Source organism: Emys orbicularis, chromosome 3 (assembly GCF_028017835.1).
Source record: "Emys orbicularis isolate rEmyOrb1 chromosome 3, rEmyOrb1.hap1, whole genome shotgun sequence".
NCBI classification, from domain to species: Eukaryota; Metazoa; Chordata; order Testudines; family Emydidae; genus Emys; species Emys orbicularis.
In genome coordinates, this window is record NC_088685.1 from 64651890 (window position 1) to 64669070 (window position 17181).

The 17181-nt window shown below is 44.1% G+C and overlaps 1 protein-coding gene and 1 long non-coding RNA gene across 3 annotated transcripts in view; one reads left to right on the plus strand and one right to left on the minus strand.

Moving 5' to 3' along the window:
* The window catches only part of LOC135876850 (uncharacterized), a 1011314-nt gene that overhangs the window by 675355 nt on the left and 318778 nt on the right, over positions 1-17181 (plus strand). The gene's annotated exons all lie outside the window — the stretch shown is intronic.
* Positions 1-17181, minus strand: part of PHIP (pleckstrin homology domain interacting protein) — a 342291-nt gene that overhangs the window by 311912 nt on the left and 13198 nt on the right. Inside the window, exons 5-6 of the mRNA XM_065402211.1 lie at positions 16205-16355; positions 16020-16118 (exon numbers count right to left, since the gene is read on the minus strand). Coding sequence (XP_065258283.1) covers positions 16020-16118; positions 16205-16355 — 250 coding nt within the window. The remainder of the gene's footprint in view (positions 1-16019; positions 16119-16204; positions 16356-17181) is intronic.

A 17181-nucleotide genomic window follows, 5' to 3' on the forward strand; every position in this document is an offset into this window, starting at 1 on the left:
AGCACTGTCCAAGTCCACAAATATGATATTATTTATCTTACTGCCCAATTATTCATTATTTTGGTAAATGGGTAGGTAATAAACTACTTTGGCAAGATGTATAAATCCCAAAGAATAAACCATGAACCACTACTTATAAGGCCCATTTGCCTTTGGTAGTTGGCTGTATAAAACAAAATTCCAGTAGAATACTGAAAAATAGGTTATGAAGGTACATTAGGTTAACCATAGGGTTTAAGAGCCACTATATGCTTCGAGTGACAGGAAAAAATTGAGAGAGAAAATGCTCATGAGGAAAGTTTAGAGTGATGATAAAAAAAGGAACAAAGTCTCTAGTGGGAAGATGGTAAAACGTGTTGAAATGAGTTTGTCATGTTGAGTGATTGGAGCACTGCAAGTAAGGGGAAAAAACAGGACCAAGTACAACCCCGACATAGTGGGTACAACCACTAAAATCAATGGGAATGGCATCTGATTAGACTAGTGCTGAATCTTGCTGTCAGAAACTAAAATAAATGTTGCACTAACAGCAAGGTATGCCAGAGGGCCAAATAAGTCCCACTCTGAGCTTTACTTGAATTAAGAGGTCTGATTGCTGACTTCAATTATATATCAGTTTTACGTTTGGCATATTTAAGATGCACAGACTTAAGGTTTTCGGTTAATACTATATATAGTTCATTTCAATTTCCCTTTAAATTAGATTTAGACAAGGAAGGATTGACTGGCAGTAAACATTGATTTCACCGTACACGCACAAACCAGCAAATAAAAAAATGTCCATCAATAATAATCAAAATTTACAGGAAGCAAAATAAGAAAAATGCTGGTTAGGAACTTGAGTTTGATTTACGGATATGTACTTTGTATATTTTGACAAGTGTTGTTGGCTATTTGTGTTTTAACGGTTATAAACCGTTAACTTTTGATTTCAACATCTACTGTTATTAAAGAATTACTGCCTGACCGCCATCCCCCATAATTTCCCACAACTGAAAATTTAAATAGATAAAAATTAAAAATGCTTAAAAACAAACTGATATTTGTCAAAATTATACAAAATAAAAAAGTGAGTTCTGCCAAGCCTAATTATATTTAATAAAACTTTAATATCCTACTGAACATAAGATTAATTATCCTCCTATAAAGAGTACTGAAGATCTGTTTTAATATCCTATTGAACATAAGATTAATTATCCTCCTATAAAGAGTACTGAAGATCTGTTTTAACCAACAGGTGAGAGAGGGGTATTACAGCTATTCTACCTTCTTATTTCCATTCCTTTCTGCCATTGAGACAGACCCATGACTGTGAAAAGCTCTTAGACAAACCAATGCTGGAGTCATAGAGAAAATATGTACAGAGCAGAAGATTGAGGGAAAACAGAGCTGGCTTAAGGACAAGAAAAGGATGTTGCCATGTGGAGATTTAGACCCCATTAAAGCTTTGCAACGGATAGGCTGGTCCTCTATCCTTCACCAGCAGCCCAGAGGTTGGGACCAGAAATAATTCATTACTCAGATCCTCCTTTCCAGCAACAGAGGAACATGCTCAGTATACCCACCAACCCTCGAGGCCAGGTTCTTATTTAAACTACTCATTTCATGGCTGCTAAACCAGTATTTGTTTTTCAATCTAGTATTTCTAATGCTGGATAACACTAAGAAACAAAAATGCTCAGAAGGGATTTTCAAGTTTTGTCTTAGAGAACTCGGAATATAAAAACTCATTTTCTCTACTGCTTTAGTTCTTCACAAAAGAGCTGCTGACACTAAAATGGTTGCTGAAGTTAACAACTGCTTCCTTTAAATTGGTCTTCTAGGTCTCAGCCAGAACGCATGTCTAGTACATGTATTTAAAGACTAGGATTTAGCCAAACCTCCCGGTGTTGAGGTCAGATTTGAATCAGAAAAAAAACAAAACATTTGTGTAGAATAGGGATTTTATCTTTACTAGACAAGTTGAGTTCAATAGACTGTCAAAATTGTTCTGGTGAAACCAATGGGATATCTGGAGCTTCAACCAGCTATTCTAACAAAACAAACCCCTCTCACTCTTCTGTGGAAAGCACAGCGCCTGTACATTTACCTTTGTTATTTGTGCATTAAAAAATTTTTATATCTATGAATTTTCCTACAGTGTACTGTTGCTAGAACACTCCCACTCCTGACTGCAGTACACCCATATAATAAGTACCAAATTAATAAGCTTCCTCTCCTTAGAGCCAAAAGAAAAAATGTTTTCCCGGGGATGTTCTTTTCCTCCTGCTTTGGATGGATTCAATGTCTTGGTTACGTTTTAAACAATGCTGGGTCCATGGGCAGGATGAAACAGGAAATTTGCTGGAAACTACTTCTCGGAGTAGATTAAAAAACATGACAAAAAAAAAAAAAAGAAAAAAGAAAGACAGTTACCTGTTTCATAACTGGTGTTCTTTGAGATGTGTTGGTCATGTCCATTCCATTGTAGGTGTGTGTGCTCACCACATGCACCAGTGCCAGAAGTTTTTCCCTCAACAGTGGGGACCGGCTCTGGCACCTATTGGGGTGGTGACCATATGGCGCAGTATAAGGGGCGCCGCCGGCTCCCCCTCCACCCTCAGTTCCTTCTTGCCGGAAACTCCGACAGTGGGGAAGGAGGACGGGTCATGGAATGGACATGAGCAACACATTTCAAAGAACACCAGTTATGAACCAGGTAACTGTCTTTTCTTCTTCGAGTGCTTGCTCATGTCCATTCCATTGTCGGTGACTCCCAAGCAGTGCCACCAGAGATGGGTAGGAGTTCATGGATTTGTCAATTGCAACACAGCTCTGCCAAATCCAGTGTTATCTCTGTGTTGCTGGGTAATGGTGTAAAGTGTCATGAACATGTGTACTGATGACCACGTAGCGGCCCTGCAGATGTCCTGGGTGGGGACATGCGCTAGGAAGGCCACCGAGGGCGATTGTGCCCTGGTCGAGTGGGTCTTTAGTATAGGTGGTGACTCAGCCCATGCCAACTCATAACAGGTCCAGATGCACTATGTGATCCGGTTAGAGATCCTCTGCGAGGACACTGGTAAACCTTTCATCCTGTCCACTGTCGCAATGAAGAGTTGGGTCGACTTGTGGAAGGCCTTGGTGCACCCCAAGTAGAAGGCCAGGGCGTGCCAGACATCCAAGGTGTGGAGTCACCTCTCCTCCGCAGTTGAGTGCGGCTTTGGACAGACAACTGGGAGAAAGATATCCTAGTTAACATGGAAGTGAGACGCCATCTTAGACCGGAATGCCGGGTGGGGTCACAGCTGGACCTTGTCCTTGTAGAACACCGTGTACAGGGGTTCCAAAGTGAGGGTTTTAATCTCGGAGCCCCGCCTCGGTAATGGCTACAAGAAAAGCTACCTTCCATGACAGAGGTGACAAGGAGCAAGAGACCAGTGGCTCAAAGGGAGGCCCTGTGAGCCTCAAGAGGACAAGGTTGAGGTAATCGGGTCCCAGACCGGTGGGAAGAGCCACCCTAATCCTTTCAAGAACCACACGGACATGTCGTGTGAGAACACCAATTTACCCTGGACCTGCTCGTGGAAAGCCGATATAGCTGCCAAGTGCACCTTGATGGAGGCAAGTGTGAGGCCTTGGTGCTTAAGGTGAAGCAGGTAATCGAGGATGGATTGCACAGGCAACTGTGTCGGGGAGATGCCACGCACCTCAGTCCAGCAGGAGAACCGCCTCCACTTTGCCAAGTAAGTTGCCATGGTGGAAGGTTTTCTGCTTTCCAAGAGGACCTGCTGTACCTGGCTGGAGCAGGCCCTTTCCTCCAGGTTCAGCCACTCAGCAACCAAGCCGTGAGGTGGAGAGACGGAAGGTTTGGATGCAGGAGCAGACTGTAGTCTTGCGAGAGGAAATCCGGATGGTTGGGCAGCGGCCATGAGGGGGCCATGGCCAGGTCCATGAGCGTGCAGAACCAGTGCCGGCGAGGCCACGCCAAGGCAATCACAATGACTCCCGCCTCGTCTCTTGACTTTTGCTAGGACCCTGCTGACCAGCGGAATTGGCAGGAATGCGTACATTAGATCCCCATCCTATGACAGAAGGAAGGCATCAGAGAGGGAGTTCCTGCCTAAGCCCTAGAGAGAGCAGAATTGCTGGCACTTCCTCTTCTGGCTGGTGGCGAACAGGTCCACTCAGGGAGCTCCCCACCGTCAGAAAAGGATCTGGACAACCTCTGGCTCGAGGGACCACTTGTGGGGAGAGACGGACCTGCTGAGGCGATCTGCCAGTGCATTCCGGACGCCAGGGAGGTGCAATGCCTTGAGATGGATGTCGTGCTGGATGCAAAAGACCCACAAACGAAGCGCTGCCTGATAGCTGATGAGCTGGGGGCCATCTCTTGCCTGTTGATGTAAAACATTGAGGCCGTGTTGTCCGTGAGAACCTCCATACTTAGACCGGAAAGGTATGGCAGAAAGACCCCGCAAGCTAGGGGGATTGCCCTCTGCTCTCTGACGTGTCCCTGGAGCGGTGCCAGACACTAGATCGATCCCAATACTGGTGCTGCCCTCTGCTCCCTGACGTTTATGTGCAATGGCAGCTCCTCTGGGGACCACGTCCCTTGCGTCCACAACGTGCCGAGATGTGCTCCCCAGCCGAGATTGGAGGCATCCAATATCAGAGATACCAAGGGTCGAGGACTCTCGAACAGAAGTCCTTCCAGGACTGTCCTCGGATCGGCCACCACTGGGAAGTAAGTACTTTCGGTGGAATCATGACGACCTTGTCCAAATGAAGTCTGGATGGGATGTAGACTGTTGACAGCCACCGCTGGAGGGGTCGCAGCCTGAGCCCCGCATGGCGAACGACGTAAGTGCACGTCGCTATGTTGCCCAACAGCCTGAGACAGACCCAGGCCGTGGTTAGGGGATATACGGAGACTCTGGCAATGAGACTCGCCATCGTCTTGAACCTGTTTTGCGGCAGAAATGCTCTGGCATGGGTGGAGTCATGGACGGCTCCAATGAATTCTATCCTTTGAGCCACGATTAACATTGATTTTTTCCTTGTTTATTAAGGCCCAGGACGTGGCATGTGATCTGCAGTACCGAGATGTCGTGCTGGACTTGAGACCTGGAGTGGCCCCTGATAAGCCAGTCATCGAGGTACGGGTAAACCTGGATACCTCGACTCCTAACGTAGGCCACCACCACCATGCATTCAGTAAACACTCTCGGAGCTGTAGCCAGGCCAAACAGGAGCATCGTGAACTGGTAATGAGCGGGGCCAATCATGAAACCCAGGAATTGCCTGTGTCCTTGGAATATCGATATGTGGAAGTAAACGTCTTTCAAATCGAGGGTGGCATACTACTCTCCCGGATCCAGCGCAGAAATGAGAGAGGCCAGGGAGACCATGCAGAACTTCAACTTCTTGAGATATTTGTTGAGGTCTCTCAGGTCCAGAATGGGTCTCAGAGCCCCTTTGGCTTTGGGGATCAGAAAGTATGAGGAATAGAATCCCTTGCTCCTGTACTCCTGAGGGACTTCCTCCACAGCCCCCACTTGCAGAAGGCTCTGAACTTCCTGGGCAAGCAGTTGCTCATGAGAAGGGTCCCTGAAGAGGGACGAGGAAGGGGGGGTGGGAGGGAAAGACAGAAAGAAACTGGAAGGTATAATCCTGCTCCATGGTGTTGAGGACCCAGCGGTCCCAAGTTATTGAAGCCCATACCGGGAGGAAAGGAGACAAGCAGTTGGAGAAACGCGAGAAAGCAGGATCCAGGAAACAGGCTAGTAGGTCGCCCTCGGGCACACCCTCAAAATGCCTGCTTACTACCCAGATGGTTGTGGGTGGAGGTAGACTGTGCAGAGGATGCTGGCTGGTGACCTTACAGACATCTGTAGCCTTTATCCTTTTTATGGGCAAGCTCCGACCTGGGTTGGCTCCCAGAGCTCTGGAGATGCTGTGGTGCGGGGCGTACTGGCCCAGGGTCTGTAAGGTCGCCCAGGAGTCCTTCAGCCCATGCAGTTTTGTGTCTGTTTGTTCGGCAAACAGAGCTTGGCCATCGAACGGGAAGTCTTGTATTGACTGTTGGACTTCCGTCGACAGGCCCGACAAGTGCAGCCAGGAGGCCCTCCCTCATCAAGATGGCCGAGGCCATGGTTCTGGCCGCAGAGTCCGCCACATCTGAGGCCGCCTGAAGGGCCGCTCTGGCTACCGCTTTGCCCTCTTCAATGATCACATGGAACTCCTTCTTGGGGTCCTCAGGCAGCGAATCCCCGAACTTGGCCACTGACTGCCACATGTTGAAATCGTAGCAGCCCGGTGGTTGGCCACTTGCAGCTGGAGACTCGAGGAAGAATAAATTTTCCTCCCAAATAAACTGAGCCTCTTCGAGTCTTTATTCTTCGGGGTCGCTGCAGGTTGGCCCTGCCTTTCCCGTTCATTAACGGCCGAGACCACCAGGAAGCTTGGAGCAGGGTGCGTATGAAGGTATTCATATCCCTTAGCAGGCACACAGTACTTTCGCTCCACCCTTTTGGAGATGGGGCAGTGACGAGGGAGTCTGCCATAAGGACTTGGTGATCTTTGCCACTCCCTCGTGTAAGGGCAACGCCACCCTGGCTGGGGCTGCTGAGGACATCGGATAGTAAGCATGAAGCTCCAAGTTCGAGGCGATTCTCTTTAATAGCTCCTGATGGGCCCTAGCATCATTCTTCGGGACTGGATGAGGGAGCCCTGTAATTGTCTCATCAGGCAAGGATGAGAAGGAAGCAGGCACCGGAGGAACTGACGCCTCCACAGGCTGCTCGACTGGTTCCTCCATAGGAGCTGGGTGGATCTGTGGGGGTCTTCTCCCCAGAGCCCTCTGCATCCGGGGTTGGACAGGAGACAGTGGCTGATGGCTTGTCCGAGGCCCCCGAGGCTGACCTGAGCCCATGTGAGGGCTGCGGGAACCCCCAAGGGTTCCAGGGGTACCATGGTGCAGCCCGGTGGAACGGGCTACGCCGCCGGTAGCGTAGGTACCCCTGGTGCAGGAGGGCCCTGTCCCACTGGTATGGACTCCTGCTCGGTACCACAGTCCAAAGAGGAGGAACCACTTCTGGGAGACCAGGACGGTGCCAACTGTTCGCCCCGGTCATGACGGTACTGATCCCAGCGCTGTGATGTGGATCTGTCTGAGGGTGACAAGTCCCCATGCCGAGCTCCTGGAGACCGATGGCGTTCAGCGGATCAACAGCGACCCAGCGATCTACACCTCGTGCTTCTTCAGCAGTGCTGGTCTGCGGAGCAGGAGCAAGTCGACCATAGAGGTGGGGAATGCTGACCTGATGGCGACCCGTAACAGTGCCCCAGAGCCGGTCCCCTACGGATACCACTCTAAGAAGAATAAAATTCAATTTTAATTGGATTTTGAGTGTTTAAATAAATTTTTCTTTAGACATAAACCTGTTTAAAATTAAATTTGAAATTATGAGAACCTATAATAAGGCCTCAACTTATTATAATCATTTAAATAAAAATATGCTACATCAACAAGCCTTCAAATTTTAATGAGTTAAAGACAGGAGACAGAAGTTGATAAAGTACAGTTCGGAACTTAAGAGAAACAGTCAAAAACAGAGTCCCATTTAATTACATTACATGAAGGCAGACAACTAAATATTGACAAATTTTGTAAGTGCTTAAATACAAATGCAAGAAGTGTATATACTAAAAAGGATGAACGTGAGTGCATGGTATTACATGAGGATATCGATATAACAGGCATCACAGAAACTTCCTGATAATCAATGGGAAACATAATATCAGGGTACAAAATATATAGGAATGACAGAGTAGATCGCATTATTGAGGGAGTGGCACTATATGCGAAAGAAAGCATAGAGTCAAATATAGTAAAAATCTTAAAATGAATCAATCTGTACCACAGAATCTCTATGGATAGAAATTCCATGCTTGAATAATAAGACTACAGCAGTAGGAATATACTACCGACCTCCTAACCAGAATACTGATTAGACCTTAGACCATCCCATGCTTTGCTGCACATTGGGCTACCCACATTTGCCATCCTTGCCTGTCAACTGCCCTTCTCTCCAAATCTTCCCATTTCACGTTGAGGTGCTTGATGTTGTTTAGAACTGTTTGTTTCCATGTTATTTGCAGTCTTCCGCTTTTTCTGGCTTCCATTCAAGGGCGGTATTTGGTAAACGTTCTTTTTCCATTCTCAGCACGTCCCAGACACTGATGTCTTCTTTTGTAGATTTGTGAGAGGATGCCCTGTCTAGTAATTTTACTGACTTCTTCATTCGTCTTCCTATCTCTATATGTTATTCCCAATATTCTTCTCAGACATTTGTGACTAAATGCATCCAGGTTTTGCATATCTTTCTTGGTAAGTTGCCATGTCTCACTGCTGTATGTTGTGATGGCGATAACTGCTTTGTACACTTTCAGTTCTGTCTTGAGGGAGATGTTTTTGAGTTCCCATATGTTTTTGAGTCTTCCAAATGCAACGTTTGCCTTCCCAATTCTTATTATTTCCTCGGAAGTAGTACCATCTTGGCTGATAGTAGTTCCAAGATACGTAAAATTGTCCGCCTTCTCTAGTTTCTCTTCTTCAATTTTGATTTCTATCCCTATAGTCCCCATTAACATGACTTGACATTTCTTTGCATTGCATCTCAAACCTATCTTCTCCATTACTTCTTTTACTTGGTTTGTGCATTTTTGTAGTCCGTTGTCATCTTCATTGATAAGAGCAATGTCATCAGCAAAGTCTAGATCAAATAGCCTAGAACTGTTCAATTTTAGGCCATATGTATCACTGTCACATTATTTTAATCTTTTTTTTTCAAAATGGAAAAAATGGATTGAATGCTGATAGGGATGGTAAAATGCTCAGGGAGATGAGAGAGGCTACCAGAAAACGCAATGATAATGGGGGATTTCAACTATCCCCATACTGACTGGGTACATGTCACCTCAGGACAGGATGCAGAGATAAAATTTCTAGATACCATAAATGACTGCTTCTTGAAGCAGATAGTCCTGGAACCTACCAGAGGAAAGGCAATTCTTGATTTAATACTAAGTGGAGCACAGGATCTGGTCCAAGTGGCAAACCGCTCAGTAACAGCAACCGTAAGGTAATTACATTTAACATCCTGGGGGGGGGGGGGGGGGGGAATACTAAAGAAACCCCACCATAGCAGCATTTAACTTCAAAACAGGGAACTACACAAAAATGAGGAAGCTAATTAAACAGAAATTAAAAGAAACAGTCACAAGAGTGAAATGCCTGCAAACTGCACTGAAACTATTTAAAAACACCATAATAGAGGCTCAAATTAAATGTGTGTGTGTGTGTGTGTGTGTATATATATATATATATATATATATATATATATATATATACACACACACACACACACACACACACACAAAGCCCTAAAACAAGTCAGAGAACCAAAAAAATGCCACCATGGCTAAACAACTGAGTAAAAAAGAGACAGATAGAGGCAAAAAGAAATCCTTTAAAAATTGGAAGTCAAATCCAACTGAGGAAAACAGAAAGGAGAATAAACTCTGGAAGTCCAGTTTAAAAGTTTATTAGAGGGCAGGCCAAAAAAGAATCTGAAGAGCAACTAGAAGGCACTAAACCTAACACCAAAAAAATGTTTAAGAACATCACAGGGGTGCCATTTCAGATTGGGGGGAGGGGGCACAACTTTAACCATGATTCCAGTGGCTATTTAGGCACTTGAAAACTCTAGTTTTGCAGATAATGGGGGGAAGGGGAGGGGAGAGAGAGAATGAGAGAGACCAACAATTATAACTCAAAGGAGGGCTCAGCTCAAAAAGTTTGAAAACTGCTCAGCATGCAGGCAGGGGGTAGCTAGGGTCTGTGTGCAAGCAGGGGAGTAGCTCAGGGTGCAGGCAGAGGGGTAGCGAGGGGTTGTGCAGAGAGGGGGAGCGAAAAGGGAGGGGGTAGCTAGTGGCTGTGTGCTGTGGTGGGGGTGTAGCTCAGGGTGCAGAGAGGGGCTGTGTCTGAGGGGGTGCTTGCTGGGGGGCCCACCCGTGCACTCAGTCCCTAGCTGGCAAAGTGGGGGCAGCTCCAATCCTTGTGGCTGTGTGTGCACCGGAGCAGGCCATGCCACGGTCCATGGCCACCGGCACCCAGTGGTTCCCGGGCACAGAGGACTACACCAACCTGAGCCTGGAGGACACGGCAGCCATTACCCAGCTCATCACCCCCATTCCAAACATTCCTCCCTTGGGGAGGGAGCAGGGCCAAATGGAAGGCAGAAATTTGGGTGCCCCTCCCCACATATCACTTCTATTCAGCTACGTATCCATTTCGGGGGGCACTGTCTCCCCCTATACCCCTTCAATCTCCACCAATGCAGGGGGGCGGGGGCAGTGCTACCCCTGCCCTCTCTAAATGGTGCTGCCCCCGGGACATCAGAAGCAGGAAGCCTGCCAAACAATGAGTGGGACCAATGGATGATCAGGGCGCTAAAAGCGCACTCAAAGAAAACAAGGCCATTGCACAAAAGCTAAATGAATTCTTTGCATCTGTCGTCACTGCAGAGGATGTGAGGGAATTTGCCACACCTCAAAGGAATGGCTCAGGTGACACATCCGAGGAACTGTTCCAGACTGAGGTGTCAAAAGATGTGGTTTTGGAACAAATTGATAAATTAAACAGTAATAAGTCACCAGGACCAGATGGTTTTCACCCAACAGTTCTGAAGGAACTCAAATATGAAACTGCATGTAAGCGATCACTTAAATCAGCCTCCGTACCAGAGGACTGGAGGATAGCTCAGATAACATCAATTTTTAAAAAGGCTCCAGAGGTAATCTTGGCAATTGCCAACCAGTAAGCCTAACTTCAGTACCAGGCAAACTGGTTGAAACTACAGTAAAGAACAGAATTATCAGACACACACAGATAAACACAATTTGTTGGGGAAGAGTCAACACGTGTTCTATAAACAGAAACCATGGCTCACCAATCTACTAGCATTCTTTGAGGGGGGTCAACAAGCATGTGAACAAGGGTGATCCAGTGGATGTAGTGAACTTGGACTTTCAGAAAGCCTTTGACAAGGTCCCTCACCAAAGACTCTTAAAAGCAAAGCATGCAGTCATGGGATAAGAGGGAATGACCTCTTAAGGATCAATAACTAGTGAAAAGATAGGACACAAAAGGTCAGAATAAATGGTCAGTTTTCACAAAGGAAAGCGGTAAATAATGGGGTCCCCTAAGCATCTGTAGTGGGACCTCTGCTGTTCAATACATTCATAAATCATCTGGAAAAGGGGTAAATAGTGAGGTGGCACAGTTTGCAGAAGATACTGAACTACTTAAGATAGCTCAATCCAAAGCTGACAAAAAATTACAATGGAATCTCATAAAACTGGGCAACCAAATGGCAGATAAAATTCAATGTTGATAAATGCAAAGTAATGCACACTGGAAAAATGAATCCTAATTATACATTCAAACTGATGGGATCTAAATTAGCTATTACCACTCAAGAAAAATCTTGGAGTCACTGTGAATAGTTGTCTAAAAGAATCTGCCCAATGAACAGTGGCAGTCAAAAAAAGCTAATAATATTAGGAACCTTTAGGAAAAGGCTACATAAGAAAATATAATGCCACCACAGAAATCTGTAGTACACCCACACCTTGAATACTGTGTCCAGTTCTGGTTGCCCCATCTCAAAAATGATATATTAGAATTGGAACAGGTACAGAGAAGTGCAACAAAAAATGATTACGGCTATGCAACAGCTTCCATACGAGGACAGATTAAAGAGACTGGGACTGTTCATCTCAGAAAAGAGACGACTAAGGGGGGACATGATAGAGGTCTATAAAATCATGAACGGTGTGGAGAAAGTGAATAGGGAAGTGTTATTTACCCCTTCACATAACACAAGAACCAGTGGTCACCCATGAAATTAATAGACAAGTTTAAAACAAACATAAGAATGTATTTCAAACAGCACACAGTTAACCTGTGCAATTCATTGCAAGGGAACGTTATGAAGGCCAAAATATAATTGGGTTCAAAAAAGAATTAAATTCATGGAGGTCAGGTCCATCAATGGTTATTAGCCAAGATGGTCAGGGATGCAATCCCATGCTCCAGGTGTCCCAAAACCTCTGACTGCCAAAAGCTGGGACAGGACAACAGGGAATGGATCACTCAGTAACTGCCCTGTTCTGTTCCCTCCCTCAAAGCATCTGGCACTGACCACTGTCGGAAGACAAGATAGTGGGTTAGGTGGATGATGGACTGACCCACCATGGCCATTCTTATGTTCTTAAAAGGTTCTGAATTATTAAGTAACACAAAGTAAGGGGGAAAACAGTCAACCCAAACATTCTAAATACACACTACCCCGATATAACGCTGTCCTCAGGAGCCAAAAAATCTTACCACGTTATAGGTGAAACCGCGTTATAACCAACTTGCTTTGATCTGCCGGAGCGCATAGCCCCGCCTGCCCCGGAGCGCTGCTTTACCGCGTTATATCCGAATTCATGTTATATTGGGTCGCGTTATATCGGGGTAGAGGTGTATGTCACAATGTCATATACTGCATTATCCATATCAGAGGTTCTCAAACTGTGGGCCGCAGACCACCAGTGGTCTGCAAGCTCCATGCAGGTGGTCCGCGGATAGTTCCCTCTAAGGTGCGCACCTGGGCGGCCACACATGAGAGAATGATGGGCCACCCACCTAATTAGTGGCGCCACGCAGGCATGGCTCCACTAATTAGGTGCCCTAACCCTAGAGAAGACGCACATGTAAGGTGAGGTGGTGGCCTTGGGGGGGGAATAGAGGGTAGGTGGGAGGGGGCAGTGGGGTGAGAAGAAAAGATGGGAGGAATTTGGGACGTGAAGGGCTGCAGTGGCCAGAGAAAGAGGTGACTTTCCCCAGCTCCAGGGCTGCGGCTGCCAGGGAGAGACGGCCCTCCTTCCCAGCCTCAGCGCTGTGGCGGAGGAGAGACCCCCCCTCCTTCCCAGCCCCAGCTCAGGCCTGCCGCAGCGGGAGAGAGAGGGCACATCCATCGCATTAGAAAGGTAAAACTACTGATATTAAAATAGGAGTTATTAGTTATCATTATTAGTCCTTGCAATGGTGAAATTCTGGTATTTATATTATTTACAGTGTAAGAACTTTCAGTTTCTGTTGTGCAGAAAAGCTGTTGCATTAACAACTTTTGGTTTCAGTTTAACTAGCAACTGCCGAGAAAATATTTTCTTCATTTGGGCTAGTTCATTCAAAGCTGAGAAACTGAGTTGAAAAAGCAGGAAAGCTTGTTTTCCTCTTCCAGTCTATGAATAAAAACCAGGTGGGAGAAGATGAGATCTAATTCTAAAAAACTTAAGGACATGGAGCTAGATTTTCAAAAGTATTTAGGCACCTAAAGGTACAGTTAGATGCCAAGTGGAATTTTTCAAAAGCACCCAACTGAATCTTTAGGTGCCTAAATACCTTTGAAAATCTGGCCCACAGAGACCAGAAGCAATCTGTCAATTCACGAACTACAGTTAATACTTCCCTTAATTAATCAGTTAATTTTAAATGCAAAACATGGTTTTGATAAGCTTACGTAAGAAAAAATATCCAACACATTTAAGGTAGTCTTATTTAACTAATAAAAGCAATTTTTCAATGCTGTTTTTGTACATTTTAAATTGAACTGAATTCCCATCTACACACAACTTAACACAAATACCAAGAATAACTGTTATTCACCATTTTCTAACAATTAAAAAAGGAAAAAATTAAGGATCTGAATAAATCTATGTTAAATTATATGAGTCCTTAAATAAGCATGTATAGATATAATGTATCCTCCTGGTTAACAGAAAGTACCAAATTTAATGTATGGGCTATATGGTGTTCCATCAACATGTTTTTATACTTATACTAACCAATGAAAATGAACCTTTCTTTAGGAAAATAACTAAAAAGTAAATCCAAAACAAGATTAACATCAATTATTTAAATCAGCAAGCAAGAAATCTTGATTTAAATCATGATTAAAATAAGTGTTAAATCAATCCACCCTTCTGCTGCTTAATATATAAGGCCTGAAAACCTATTTGAGAGAGCTCCCCATTTCAGTCCAAGAAGAGCTATTGAAGACATCTGGTAGAACTTGCTTCCCAGATTTATTTTTGTTTTGTTCTGTCCCCGCCTCCTATGTCCTTCCCCCCAGCAGGTTCCAAAAAAAGAGATTTTTTTCTGTTTTAAATATAGTTTCCCTCAAGAAAAAATTAAATTTAAACAAGTCTCTTTCCATTCATGTCATCATCATAAAATCAATGTCAAAAATGCTCTTATGTTGCTTTTATCTGGAGAGTTTACAATGGAGGAAGAGGAGACTAACTTGATTTCTTAAAGTAAGAGGAATCCAACAACTCATTAAAGAACTCTAAATATTTTTAACTCAGTGTTAAACCTGAAGAGGTGCTGGGTAAGTTTTCACTCACTGCCGACATACCTATTTTCACTGAGCTACTGTCCTTATGGAAAGGAGAACTATGGCAAGATTGCATGGATAGAAGCTCAAAATGTGAGATTTCTGCTCACTGCTATCCTTTCTACAACAGGAAGAGACTGAGACTCAATGAGTTCCCTCCTAAATCATGTACATCTCTTTACCTCCAGGAGGGTAGTGAAGACAAAACAACTGTCCCTCATTACAGGCTAAAGGCTAATGAAACACTTCCTCAGTGACAGAGTGAGAACTTCAAGGTAATCATGGAAGAACAAAAAAGAAGAGGAAGCAAAAAATACCTTTCTAGACTTCTGTTATTCTGCCATTTTGCAGCCCAACAGAGAGAACGTGTGCATGCTCCAGGCTATAGCACAAAGCAAATCTGGACAAAACTAAAATAAGCAAATGGGACTAAACAGTTGAAGCAGAGAAACAATATTCCCTGCTACAAGGCCCTACACTAAAAAAATCTCTTCAAAGAAAAGAATTCTGGCAAGCAGCCTATACTGTTGTATTTTCCAGAAGTGGAGGCAGACCATAGTGTCTTGAGTTCAAATAAGTCATTAACACGATAGGCTATCCTATCTGCAGCTTATTACTACTTCATTTTTGCAACCATGTTATCAGCCAGCCAAATATTATTTGCTTGTTTTCATAATTTTGAAATATTTTATTCAAATTCATACCTCAAAGCTCAAATAAAACAAATAAGCTTCAAAACAGGATTCATAATATTTGGACCTACATTGTACATCCTGTCACAAATGGATATAAACTGGCCGTCGGGAAGTTTAGGCTTGAAATTAGACGACGGTTTCTAACCGTCAGAGGGGTGAAGTTCTGGAATAGCCTTCCGAGGGAAACGGTGGGGGCGAAAGACCTCTCTGGCTTTAAGATTAAGCTTGATAAGTTTATGGAGGGGATGGTTTGATGGGATAACGTGATGTTAGTCAATAAGTCAATAACGTGCCATCGCTGGTAATTAGTATCAATGGTCAATGTGGGTCTGGCTGGAGAATCTTGCCCAAATGCTCGGGGTTCTGCTGATCGCCATATTTGGGGTCGGGAAGGAATTTTCCTCCAGGGTAGATTGGCAGAGGCCTTGGAGGTTTTTCGCCTTCCTCCGCAGCATGGGGCAGGGGTCGCTTGCTGGAGGATTCTCTGCGACTTAAAGTCTTTAAATCATGATTTGGGGACTTCAACAGCTGAGTCAAGGGAGAGAATTATTCCAGGAGTGGGTGGGTCAGATTTTGTGGCCTGCATCATGCAGGAGGTCAGACTAGATGATCATAATGGTCCCTTCTGACCTTAAAGTCTATGAGTCTATGTTTAAAACAGGATAACTGACCATCCTAACAGAAGTAATGGTAGGCACAAGGTACACAGAACATAAGAGAGTAAATACAAATACACTGTTACCCAACTATCACACCAATAAACAATTTCTGCTGAATTTACAAATGTTGCACTAGCAAGGTCATACTTTTCAGTGTGATAACGAAATTGACTTACCTATACTAGGTGGGCTGCCATAGTTTATTGGTGACTCTGGAGGCCTTCCACAATGTAATGCAGCAAGAGCAGATCCCTTCCACACAACATGTTTGCAACCTGTTTACAAAAAATTACAAACACATGAAAATATAGCATGAAATAGTGAAAATGAAGTCTTTAAGCCCCCTTGTGAATTTTCATACTTTTATTTGTGCGAAGCAAAGACTGTCTTCCAGCTCCTAATAAGGTTTGCACTCCAGGGACACTCTGAGGAATTTCCTGCTCTAGAAGTGGTCCTAGTCGATGGCATATTTGCAGCAAGTGATCAGGTGCCAAGTGTCTATAATACTTCACCTATTATGTGACAGGAAAAAAAAAAAAGTGATAAAGGTGAAGTCAATCATTTTTGAAATATTACTATTTTAGTCCTCATTTTCTTGTCAAGTTTGTTACCAAAATTCTTAATAGAAATGAGCAAACTAAAAAACAATTTCACTTTAAACAAATGATCAAAACAGATAAAAACCTTTAAGATGGTAAATTTGCTCCAGCTGATCCTAATTAATTTCCTCTGTTCAAAGTACACCTCTACCCCAATATAACACAACCCGATATAACACGGTAAAGCAGCGCTCCGGGGGGGGCGGGGCTGCGTGCTCTGGCGGATCAAAGCAAGTTCAATATAACGCGGTTTCACCGATAACGTGGTAAGATTTTTTGGCTCCTGAGGACAGCGTTATATCGGGGTAGAGGTGTATACCAACTGTATTATAAGCACAGTTCATGTTTACTATTTTGTAACTTACATGAATGACGGAAAGCATAAAGCAGCTCTTAAATCATTATAGGTAATAGAAAAATGCAAAGAATTTGTCCAACCTCACGTTTAAATATGCTTCTGATCAATTTAAATTACTTTGAAACAAAATGAGAAGAGTATTGTAAGATATCCTGATACTTATACAGTTCTTAGAAAAGTCACTCTATACTCAAAGAGTAAGTGCTGCAATTTTTGAGATGATTGACTGTATTCTTCATACATAAAAGAGAAAGCCAACCTCAATGTTAAGTGTAAAAAAAACAACTCAACCTTAACTATGAAGGCATGACCAGTATCTCCATAATTTAAACTTTTAAATACAAAACTTTCATGAGTCAAAAAAGTTTGAGTCAAATAAAT